This window comes from Sapajus apella, unplaced genomic scaffold, assembly GCF_009761245.1.
Source record: "Sapajus apella isolate SASKATOON/1434 unplaced genomic scaffold, GSC_monkey_1.0 scaffold20, whole genome shotgun sequence".
NCBI classification, from domain to species: Eukaryota; Metazoa; Chordata; class Mammalia; order Primates; family Cebidae; genus Sapajus; species Sapajus apella.
The window spans coordinates 359,959-371,595 of record NW_022436960.1 but is presented as its reverse complement, the minus strand read 5'-3'; the positions used below and the strand labels follow the sequence as shown (position 1 = coordinate 371,595).

Genomic DNA, 11,637 nt, shown 5'->3' with positions numbered 1-11,637 from the left:
CCCCAGTGAGGCAGGAGGGAAGCCGGTGCCCAGCGGGAAATTCCTAAATGACAGGGGCCTTTCCAGAGGGCAGGAATTACTAGTGTGTGAAATGAGGAAGGAAGTGAATCTCCTCTGGGTTCCCTTCTCAGCCCCCTCCTATTCTCCCCACATGCCCCACCCCCGCGTCCCCCAAGACAGACCCCGAGAGACAGGGTTTGGATGGGGAAACTGAGGCCTGGAAACAGAAGTCTGCGATGAGTGGCAAAGCCGGCTTGATGATCAGGACCAGGCCCTGGAGTCTGGCCCTTGGGCCCCTCCCCTTCTGCCCGTTCCAGCAGCCTGTGGGGCCCAGCCCTAGCCCCACAGGGGGAAAGGCTCCGGTGGGAGTCCCACAGGCCTGGCTGAGAACCCCACTGTGCTGCTTAATGCGGTGTGACCCGGGTCAGCCGCTTCACCTCTTCGCATTTACGCATTTCAATCAAGGCTAGCCGACGAGAGGGGCGCCAGGCCCTGCGCACCGCGCGCCTGGCCAGCGGAGCAGCCCCCCTAGGGCGCCTCCTCAGACGGCGTCTGGGGGAGTTGGGGTGGGACCGGGCGCCCCCGCAGCTGGCGCAGAGCCAGTCTGTGACGCGGGAACGCGCTCAAGCACTCCCCTTCCAGGCGGCCTATCAGAAGCAGTCATCGGACAATGGCTCCGCGCCCGCCAGCCTGCTCCTTCACGTGGCGTCCCCCGCGCCCCACATAACATGCGACGCGCGGTCGGACCCCCCCCCCCGCCACGCCTGGTTGCTGGGAGGAAGTGACCGCGCCCCGCATCCCCCGCTGGGCAGGCCGGGCGCGCCCGGCCCCAGGGACGCAGGGACACAGCCGGGCGGCACAGGGCCTGGGCCTCTGCCCGCGGGTTTTCCGCGGTTGCAGGAGGCGGGGCGGGGCGGGGCTGAACTGGGACTATTTCAGACTGCACGGAACTGGGGCCAGGACAGCGGCGTCCCGGCCAGGACGTGGTGAGTGACCTCTGCCTCCATGCGCCCATCCCCGGGGCAGCTCCGCGCGGCTCCGCGCCCGCCCCGACCCCCAGGCTCCCGCGGATCCTGTCGCAGCGGCGGGGACAGGAGGGGGCGGGACGCTCCCAGGGACCCTGGCCTCGGGCAGCCTCATTGCCAGGGAAACTGAGGCCCTGGCGCCAAGCGTCTGCTTGTCCGGGCACAGAGGGGTCCGGGCTGGCGCTAGCGGCAGAGGGCTGGGTCCAGCCAGAGACAGGGAGGGCGGGGCTGGGGATGCACAGGGGTCTCCCCTCCGTCAGCAGCAGGGAGGACCAGGCCCAGCGTGACTCCCCGGCCACGCGACACAGGCCAAGCCACTTCCTCACCTGTGCCCCGGTGCCCTCATCGGGGGATAATGCGCCTTCCACATCCTGCCCAGGACTGAAGGAACTGGGCCCAGGGAGCTCCCGGGAGGTGCGTTGACTTCAGCCCGGACGGGGAAGGCGAGCCAGGCCCGTGCGCCTGAGAAGCTGGGCAGTGGGAGGCTGGGGGCGCTGTTGAGTCACTGGCTGTGTGCACACTGCGAGTCTCCGAGCAGGCCCCTTCTGGCCTCAGTGGGCCCAACCAGCGGCGAGGCTCGAAGGAACGCCCCTCTTCCCCTTCTTCCCTCCTGGCCGCACCCGCTCGCTCCCGCCTGCAGGGCAGACTCAGGGCGCAAAAGACTCACCCCCACGATCATGCTGTGCGGCTTGGCCACATCCCTTCAGCAGCACTGTGAGGTGGGGGTCCTCACCCCCATTTCAAAGATGGGGAAAGTGAGGCTTGCAAAGGAAGGAGGCGTGCAGTCCACGCCCTAGTGAGAGGTGTGCCGAGCCCTCACCTCCACCGGTTCCCTTTCCGTGGCACCAGCTGCCTCTGAGAGCGCAGACCTGGGATGAGGCCCAGGGGGCTGCAGCAGGACCTTGAGGCGCGCTGGGGTTCGTGTCACAGAGGGGGGAAGGCGGCGATGTTGAGGGGTCCTGTAGGAGCTGGCCTGGGGTCGGATAGAGCCTAGCACATGTGGGGACTGAGGAGCTGCGTCCTATTGGGAGGGGTGGGACAGGAAACGCTGAGGTGAGGCTGGCAGGGAGCACTGGTGGTAAGGGCTGCCCTCCCCCACCCCAGGAGGACGGCAGAGGTGGGGCCTGGGCACCCAGGGTGGGGCTGAGCCGCCCTTCCAGACAGACCAGCTCCTGTGGGTGCTTGGCATGCACCTGAGAGGGGCTGGGAGGCGAAGTTGGGGCACTGGGTGGGGGGCAGCAGAGATGCCCTGTGGCCTTGCCCTGGAGGGTCTCCAGAGCACGCCCCTCTTGGTCCTGGAGTGGAACGCTCGACCCAAATGGCACCTGGGAGGCCAGTGCCATCCAGGAGTGTGTGACTCTGCCCATGGCACCTGGTGAGCATGGGAAATGCTGGGGTGGGAGGAGCCCAGGTTTCCCACCCCTCAGGAGGCTCTGGCCAAGCCCCCCCAGGATGGGGACAGGGTGTCCGGGCTGGCGGAGGCAGCAGGGCCAATCTGAGCCCCCATGCCTGCTGTGCTCGGGGCAAACACCTCCTACTTAGCCTCAGTTTCTCCTCTGGATGGTGGGTCATCCTGCCTGCCTTGTGGGGGTGTTTCAGGGGTCACTTGAAGTTAACATGATACATGAGACAGGTTAACATGATACATGAGACAAGGCTGCATGTATTTAGCCTTGGGGTGGGGCAGCCATGGCAGCATGGTCACAGGTCACCCCAGTTCTTGGGGAGGCCCAGCCCCTGACTGCTTCCCCCATTCAGGTCAGCCGTGCTTGCCTACAAGGGCCCTGCCTTGCTGTGACAATGGCCAGATGCTGGGTGGGGACTGGGGGAGGCTCTCTCGTCTGCCTCTCTGGATGCAGCTTGCAGGGCTGTGGGGGATGTGGAGGCAGGGGGAGAGCTGGGCTCTGGGACAAGGCGACCTGAGTTCCAAGCCCAAGCTGTTGACCATAGGCACAGTTTAAGCCAAAATAACACCCTTCCGGATAAGAGAGGAAGAGATGGGATGGGCACCCAGAAAGGCTGCAGAAACCAGAAGCTTTTGTGATGATGCTGTCATCCCATTTGGGATTGGGTGGGTGGGGGCGGGGATGGGGGAGCCAGAAAGCCTGGGTTCTGGACCCAAGTTGCTGGTGACCTCAGGCAGCCCTGTGCTTCGCTGAGCCTCTTGCCCCCAGTGGTGTGTGAAAGACTCTCTGACGTCCCACCCCATGTGGTTTCTGTAGACCCCCGTCAGGCTCTGCCCCTTCACAGCCCAGCTGGAGCCGCTGTGTTCCTGTGACTCGACGGCTGGATCAGAACTGGGCAAGACTGCAGAGGGGCTGGGGCTGGGGAGAGCAGGTCGGGTTCCAGCCTCGGGCCGGCTTCAGTGTTCTAGACTCTGGCATGGTCCTGACCTTTCTGGACCTCTGTTCCTGCGCCGTCCCATGTTGTTCCTCTTCCCCAGGGTCCTGTGGGGTCAGGGAGGTGTTCACTCCCTGCAGCCCCTGCTCCCTGCCCAGAGGGTGGGCTGTCAGGGAAGGATTTGCCCAAATAAAGGGAAGGCCTCCCTCTGTCTGGGGGGCTTTTGGGGCTGTGGGGTACTGGAAGGGCAGCTGTGGGTGGTGAGGCGCTCGTGGCCAGGGAGGGAGCAAGGTTATAGGTGCTGATCTGGGCCAGGAGATGGCCAGAGCCCTGGTGCTCGTATGGGTGAAAACAGACGGAGCGAAGTCAGTGCAGCCCCCACAGCTCTGGGCTCCGGCCTGGGAGCTAGGGCCGGGCCATGGTGACCGCTGATGGCTTCCCCTCGCCCCCGCAGCAGCCTGCAGGCCTGAGCCAGGGGGATGCTGAAGATGATGACCTACTTCCAAGGCTTCTCGGGCCATCAGTCTGTGCCAGTCACCGTTGACTTCCCCAGAAGCCCCCCAAAGTTGCCGTCCACATCAGAGGCGGAGTCAGAGACCTCCATGTCGGAAGCCTCCTCTGAGGACCTGGTGCCACCCCTGGAGGCTGGGGCAGCCCTATATAGGGAGGAGGAAAAGGCGGCAAAGAAGAAGGAGAAGAAGAAGTCCAAAGGCCTGGCCAGTGTATTCAGCGTTTTCACCAAAGGGAAGAAGAAGAAGGGTCAGCCCAGCTCAGCCGAGCCCGAGGGCGCGGCCGGGTCCAGGCAGGGGCTGGATGGCCCACTGCCCACAGGTGCGCTGGGACCAGGGTGGGGCTGGGTCCGGGGTTAGAGCTAGTCGGGGCCTGGACGCGGTGGGGCTCACCCATGTGAGTGAGCCACCTGCACCGTGGGCCGGCATGTGGGGCTGGCAGGCGAGTCTGTCTCCCTGCTTTCACTTGTGCCCCAGTCTGGGAGGCTGGGTCGGGGGAGACCAGGCCTTCAGCTCAGTCCGGGACACCGACGTCGCCCTTTGGGGTGTCGGCCGCCGGCCCTGCGCGCGACTGGGGAGGACGGTCCCGTAGGGCGCAGGCGGGCGGGCTGGGGCGGGGGTGACGCGGCTCTCCCCGCGCAGTGGAGGAGCTGAAGGCGGCGCTGGAGCGCGGGCGGCTGGAGGCGGCGCGGCCGCTGTTGGCGCTGGAGCGGGAGCTGGCGGCGGCGGCCGCGGGCGGCGCGAGCGCGGAGGAGCTGGTGCGGCGGCAGAGCAAGGTGGAGGCGCTGTACGAGCTGCTGCGCGACCAGGTGCTGGGCGTCCTGCGGCGGCCGCTGGAGGCGGCGCCCGAGCGGCTGCGCCAGGCGCTGGCCGTGGTGGCCGAGCAGGAGCGCGAGGACCGGCAGGCGGCGGCGGCGGCCGGGCCGGGGACCTCGGCGCTGGCGACCACGCGCCCGCGGCGCTGGCTGCAGCTGTGGCGGTGCGGCGTGGCGGAGGCGGCCGAGGAGCGCATGGGCGGGCGGCCGGCCGAGGGCGCCGAGGTCCCCGAGAGCGTCTTTCTGCACATGGGCCGCACCATGAAGGAGGACCTGGAGGCCGTGGTGGAGCGGCTGAAGCCGCTGTTCCCCGCCGAGTTCGGCGTCGTGGCGGCCTACGCGGAGAGCTACCACCAGCACTTCGCGGCCCACGTGGCCGCCACCGCGCAGTTCGAGCTGTGCGAGCGCGACACCTACATGCTGCTGGTCTGGGTGCAGAACCTCTACCCCAAGTGAGCGGCGGGGCTCGCCCGGGCGGGCCGGGAGGGCGTCCTCTGCAGGAGGCGAGTGAGCTGTGCCCCGCCAGCTTTAGCGAGGCGGTGCTTGCAGACTTTTGGGTCCGACAGTGCGGGGGTGGCACTTGGACTCCCTGGGGCAGAGCCTGGACGGGCAGAGACTGGGCTTGGGCACAGGGATAAGGCTGGGGCTGGGTCCGCTTTGCTCTTGGAATCCTTAATTTTCTGGGCCTCAGTCACATTCTGCTGTTGGGGAAACCGAGGCACAGAAAATGGTAGGGATTTCATTCATTCACGAGTGCCCAGTCTGAGGAGGGGGCAAAACAATCGGTAACCATGCAGAACTGGAAGGGCTGTGGCAGCGGAGGCCAGGCCCTGGGAACCCAGAGCAGGCCTGGAGAAGTCAGGGAAGCCAGCCTGGAGGAAGTGGAAGCCAGCGGTTCTTCTCTGAGCCAGGGAATCAGGCGGGGAGGCTGGAGGAGGGGTGATAGGGCAGGCAGGGAAGAAGGTGAGAGGAAGGTCGTTTCCCTGAGCATGTCCTCTTCCAGGGCACTCTGGAGCTGAGCAGAGCTTGCCAGAGTGTTTGGATTTACTGGGCGGGCTATGCGGGTACCCCCAGGCAGGAGAGTCCACAGTGGGGGGGCTAGGGCCAGGTGTCTTGTTGGAAAGAGAGCTGGAGCCCTCGGGTGGGAGCCTGGCTGTGCAGCTGGTGCCCCCCAGGTGCAGCCTCAGGCATCCCCTGCCTCCATGGGTCCCTGGGCGTGCCCATCACGCACATGGCTTGCATGGAGAGAGGTTTGTACTGCTGTGTGGACAGGCCCAGGGTGGGGGAGTCCAGGGGCTGTTATTGTGGGGCTTGGCCACTGCTGGCCCCAGATCCTAGTGTGAAGTCTTAGGAAGGAAGCTGGAGGTGTAGACAGTGTGGGCAGTGTCTGCCGTCTCCGGGGCCTTTGGGTGGCCTATGGTCTCAGCGTTGAAGGGCCAGCCTCTGGCAGAAGGACAAAGAAAGCGTCCAATGGGGAGGGTGGGAGGGGGTGAGCAGGGCATAGGGGAACTGGCACAGGGTGGGGGCCGTGGAAGAGACAGCCTAGCCCAGAGCCAGTGCCTGCTTGCTCCTCCTGACTCACCAGGAAGTGCTGGGTACCTGTGCCCCTTCCTGCCAGTCTTCCTGTCACAGCGACCTCGGGGTCTGTTGGCCTGGGGTTAGCAAAACAGGCAACCAAAGCCAAGCTGGGCACAGAGTCCTGGCGAGAGGGTGTCCAGGGGGCATCATTGAAGTTTCTGTGCCAGAAATGTGGGGAACAGCGGGACACAGCTGCGCCTGGATTTGGTTAGGGGCAGAGAGGAGGTCATTGTAAGCCTCTAGGCAGACAAAAGTCTCTTAGGAAGTGCCAGGGCTGGGCAGTCCCCTGGAGCTCTGGGACCCTGCAGAGGTTCCGGGAATGTGAGCTGAGATGCCTCCGTGGAGCAGTTTGGCACAGCCTTTCCTGCCCATGATGTCCCGCCCCTGGGGTTGGAAGGTGGCTGGGGCTGGCGCCCAGTGGGCTGGCAGCTGGTTGGATCCCAGGGCTGCTGTGACTAGGAGCAGTGTTTTATCTGGGTGACAGGTAGCCTCATAGCAGGAAGATCAGGTCTTAAAGGTGGCTCTGGCTACTGGGTGGATAAGGAGCTATTGGAGGTGAGAGAAGGAGCAGAGGCCAGGAGGAGGCTTGTGCAGTGAGCCAGCGGGGAGCTGGTGGCAGCCTGTCGGGGCGCCCGGGTGGTTTGACGCTGCTGACTTGGTGGGGGGGTATTTTGGAGCAGGACCTAAAGAGCAGGGTGAGAGTCAGAGGAGGCACGATGACTTTGGGGTTTCTGTTCCAAACCAAACTAAGTAGACGGAAGACCCATGGTCTGGGATGGGAACCAGGGTGGGGTGCGGGAGGGTGTGCTGGGCCGAGTCTGGGCCTGCCAGAGACCAAGGCTGAGGGTCTGGGCTTTTGCTTGGGTGGTGCTGAGTGGGTATAGCTGTCCTCATGCCAGCCTCCCCTGCCCGCAGTGACATCCTCAACAGTCCCAAGCTGGCGGGTGAGCTGCAGGGCGTGGGGCTTGGGAGCCTCCTGCCCCCCAAGCAGATCCGGCTGCTGGAGGCTACATTCCTGTCCAACGAGGCGGTGAGTCTGCGCCTGGGCCAGGGAGGGGCAGGGAGGCGCCAGAGGAGAGGCTCAGAGACAGACAGAACGTGGGCAGGGGCTTCCAGGTGAGCAAGCTGAAGGGTCAGCTCCCCCATGACCTGCCCTTCCCCCCCAGGCCAATGTGAAGGAGTTGATGACCCGAGCGCTGGAGCTAGAGGCGCAGCGCTGGGCTCAGGACATGCCTCCCCAGAGGCTGGACGGCCACTGCCACAGCGAGCTGGCCATCGACATCATCCAGGTATCGCGCTCTGCCCCAGGCACGCGCACAGGGAGCCGCACGCACAGTCCCTCCTGTGTGCCGACCCACGCCCACCTCGGCAGCCCCTCTGTTCCAGCCTGTTTCCTCCCTGTACCCTGCCCCTTGTCCAAGCGAGCCCTTGCTCAGCTCACCCACCGCCCCGCAGATCATCTCCCAGGCCCAGGTCAAAGCCGAGAGCATCACGCTGGACTTGGGCTCGCAGATAAGGCAGGTGCTGCTGGTGGAGCTGCTTGCGTTCCTGCGGAGGTGGGTGTGTGCCCAGGATGGGGTCCCTGTAGCCACCTCGCTCAGAGCCACGGCCCCTCCCTAAGTGCCTCCGGGGGAGCCAAGCTGGCTCCCCATCCCCACCCCATCCCTGTCATTCTGAGCCAGGAGTCATTTCCCAGCCAGCCAGGGCACTGAGACCTCAGGTGGTCCGACCTCCACCAGGATTCAATGTGGGAGGCGTGTGTGTCCACCCTGCAGCAAAGTTCCCGTCAGAGCAGCCTCCTGGCTTCAAAGATGCCCTGTGAGGGGCGAGACCCCGGCACCCCTTCATACAACACCCCAGTCTGCACTGCCCGAATTCTCTCTGCTCTCTCCCTCTCCACCTCTGAGGGCTTCTCCACTCAACCACACCCTCACCGCTACCTGGACTCCCAACTCTAGCGGGGGCCTGGGAGAAGAGCTGGGGGCAGCAGAGCTGGGCTGGGACCCTCTTCAGGAGCCCTGGTCTTAGCTTCTGAAGCCAGTTCTGTGATGCTCAGGGGCTACGGCCCCTCTCTGGGCAATGGGGAGCCAAACGGAAAAGCGCCCTGTGAACCCCAGGATCCGGCAGGGCGGCTGGGAGGCTGCTGCCGCCGTCCCAGGGTCTGTGCTGGTCCTGAATGTGCCCCTTCTGACTTCGCCAGCTACCAGCACGACTTTAATGAATTTCTGGAGAGAGGCAAAAAGCTGAGAAGTTACAGGGCCAATGTCATTGCCAACATCAACAACTGCCTGTCCTTCCGGTAAGTGTTGGGAGGGGCTGGCGGAGCGGGAGTCACTTGGCGGGCAGGAGAGGATGGCTGGGAGGTGGAGGAGGGGGAGCTGCTCAGGCCAAGAAGTGGAATTCAAACCAGCGAGGGAGAGGAAGCCGCCAGGGCCTGCAGCAGCAGCAAACATTTCCCCAGAGCTGGCTGGGGCGAGCACACAGGCAGATGTTCCACCTGCTACTTTATCCTTAAAGCAACACTGCGAAGTAGGAACAGTGATCTGTCTATCAGGCAGATGGGCGAACCACTGGAGGAGGCTAACTCACCCTCGGTTACAAGGGGACGCAGCGGACGGGTGTCTTGAGGGCGTGGAGAACATGGATGGGAGGACTTGATCCCCAGGGAATGGGGAGCCATTGAGGGTTCTAGAGTGGGCGGGGGGCGCTGCCTGGCTCCCTGGGTACAGGGCTATAGGCTGGTGTGACCTCTCTGCCTCCACCTTCCAGGACGTCCATGGAGCAGAACTGGCAGGTACCCCAGGACACCCTGAGCCTCCTGCTGGGCCCCCTGGCTGAGCTCAAGAGCCACGGCTTTTCCACGCTGCTCCAGAGCCTGTGTGAGGACCTGAAGGTAGCGGGGCCCCCTTTCCCTCAGGAGCATCTCGAACTCTATGTTGGGGTGCTCGGGGAGGGGCTGGGAGGTGCTCCCGGGGAGGAGTGGCAGAGGCAAAGATGTGGGGAGACATGCTGCAGGCCTGCGGATGGCACTGCGGCCAGCTCTGGTGCAGGGGTGACGCCTGGTAGTGGGGACCCTGGCAGGCTTTAACTCCGTCCACCACCGTCCTGGGGCTTGGCCTGGCAGGAGCCGCCTGGGGCTGGGAGGGCTCGGAGAAGTTTCACCACCCCTCCCCCATTCAGAACCAGCCCAGGCCCAAGCCTGCGGCCCCTTTTCCTCCAGCCCCCACAGCCCTTCCTCCCCACCCCTGTCCCCACATCAGACTCCCAGCAACTGAGGCTCAGGGCTCACATCTGTTATGGGCCAAGAAATCCACAGAAAATGCTGTGAAAACAAGTAATTCCTTTAGCAGGGGTAAAGTGGGGGAAGGGAAGGGGTTCCCTGCCCAGTGTCAGGGACTAGAAGCCATGGGTGGCCTGAGTGTGGTGGAAGCCCGAGCAGTGACCCCAGATCGCTCGGCACCGATCTCCTGGGCCCAGCCAAGCACAAGGTCCTGTTTATGCAGGAATTTATTTATTTAGGAGGCAGTGGACTTGGCCTCAGGGCTGCAGACAGGCTGTCCTGGCTCCTGAGCCAAAGCTGGGTGACCTTGGAGAAGGGTGCACAGAGCTAGCCCCCACTTCCTGTCTGTAGCAGGGACCTGAGCTTGGTCTGGGTTCCCTGGGAGTCCTTGAGTGTCCCCTGCCCCTCCGCCAGGCACGTGTGTCGGTGTGTGTGTGTCTGCGTGTCTGTGGCTGGCAGCCCTTCCTCTCCAGGGCGTGACCACACATCCTGCCTCTCCTGTCTCAGCCGCTGTTCAAGAGGTTTTCGCACACCCGCTGGGCGGTCCCCATGGAGACCCTGGAGAAAATTATTGCCACCGTGGGTGTAAGGCTGCCTGAGTTCTCGGAATTGCAGGACTGTTTCCGGGAGGTGAGGAGGCTGTGGGCTGGTGGCTGGGCCTCGGGGAATGGGGGCAGCCAGATACGCACACTAACACGTCTGTGTACACTCCCTCACACATGCCCACGTACATGTGAACACACACGCGTGTGAACGCATGAGCATGTGTGCAGCCTTTTGCTCTGGGCATCTGCCTCTCCCTGGATTCCTGGCTACACGGCTTCAAGGGAGGTGGCGAGCTCCCCTGAGCGGACAGCTCACACGTGCCCACTGCTCGCCCTCCCAGGAGCTCGTGGAGGCCGTGCACCTGCACCTGGTGAAGGAGTACATCATCCAACTCAGCAAGCGGCGCCTGGTCCTCAAGACGGCGGAGCAGCAGCAGCAGCTGGCGGGGCACATCCTGGCCAACGCTGACGCCATCCAGCACTTCTGCACTGAACATGTAAGCCCCTGCCCACCCTCCCAGCCCCTCTGGAATGGCTGCCTCTTCCACCCTAGTCCTTTCCGGTCAGAGACATGCTGCTGGTGCCTCTCCAAGCCCAGCCCGTTGCTGACCCAAGCCTCTGGACCCCTGGGTCCCTCCAACCACGCCCACTCCCGCAGGGCTCCCATGCGACCTGGCTGCAGCCTGCTCTCCCCACATTGGCCGAGATCATCCGCCTGCAGGACCCCAGTGCCATCAAGATTGAGGTGGCCACTTATGCCACCAGCTACCCTGACTTCAGGTGAGAACATGGGGCACCTCAGGACCACGTCACATCACTGCAGCCGGGGCCTCACAGGGCTGGCATTGGGAACCCAGACCCTGGCAGCTGCCCGCATGCCAGTCGCCATGTGAACCTCACCAGGGGCTCACTCTTGTGGCCTTCGCCACAGCCCTATGAGGCCAATACGTTCCATTCCCATTTCACAGGGGAGGCCTGGAAAGCTCCCAGCATATGTCCGAGGTGACACTGGCTACACGGCCCACACTCTTAGCTCTGCCTGATGCTGTCTCTCGCAGGGGAGATTGAGACCAGAGAGGCCAGAGTCACCCAGCCTGGGGGCTTCTGGGGCCTGGGCCTATGCCCTGGGATCCAGGGCTCATATTCAGGAGTGGAGGCTTAGCCCCTGGCTGCCTGAGGGTCTGGTAAGCCAGGGACAATGTTTCTCCCTGGACTGGGTCTTCTGACATGTTAGGCTCCGTCTGAATGGATCTTGACTGGGGTTGACTCCAACTGCCCCAGCTTAGCCAAGTCCAGGCCCTGTCTGATCCATTCCACCCAACCATTCATTCACCCACCCATACAAGCACCCATCTGCTCATCCACCCATTCCTTCACCCACTGGCTGGCTGGCTATCTTCTCACCCACCAATCCACCCATCTACCCATCCACCCACCTGCCCATCCACCCATCCACCCACCCGCCTATCCACCCATCCACCCACCTGCCCATCTACCCATCCACCCACTCGCCCATTATCCATCCACCCACCCTCCCATCTATCC

At 64.1% G+C, this 11,637-nt stretch overlaps 1 protein-coding gene across 2 annotated transcripts in view; it reads left to right on the top strand.

Moving 5' to 3' along the window:
- Positions 1 to 843: 843 nt before the first annotated feature.
- Positions 844 to 11,637, top strand: part of TNFAIP2 (TNF alpha induced protein 2) — a 14,368-nt gene continuing 3,574 nt past the window's right edge. The window contains exons 1-11 of one of the 2 annotated variants that reach the window (XM_032287299.1): positions 844 to 986; positions 3,820 to 4,196; positions 4,517 to 5,141; positions 7,183 to 7,297; positions 7,434 to 7,556; positions 7,723 to 7,823; positions 8,468 to 8,566; positions 9,037 to 9,160; positions 10,055 to 10,177; positions 10,434 to 10,589; positions 10,751 to 10,872. In XM_032287299.1, the coding sequence (XP_032143190.1) occupies positions 3,845 to 4,196; positions 4,517 to 5,141; positions 7,183 to 7,297; positions 7,434 to 7,556; positions 7,723 to 7,823; positions 8,468 to 8,566; positions 9,037 to 9,160; positions 10,055 to 10,177; positions 10,434 to 10,589; positions 10,751 to 10,872 (1,940 nt within the window). In that variant the 5' untranslated portion in view covers positions 844 to 986; positions 3,820 to 3,844. Of the gene's footprint in view, positions 987 to 3,809; positions 4,197 to 4,516; positions 5,142 to 7,182; positions 7,298 to 7,433; positions 7,557 to 7,722; positions 7,824 to 8,467; positions 8,567 to 9,036; positions 9,161 to 10,054; positions 10,178 to 10,433; positions 10,590 to 10,750; positions 10,873 to 11,637 lie in introns of both variants that reach the window. The other variant, XM_032287298.1, reaches the window with a different exon arrangement.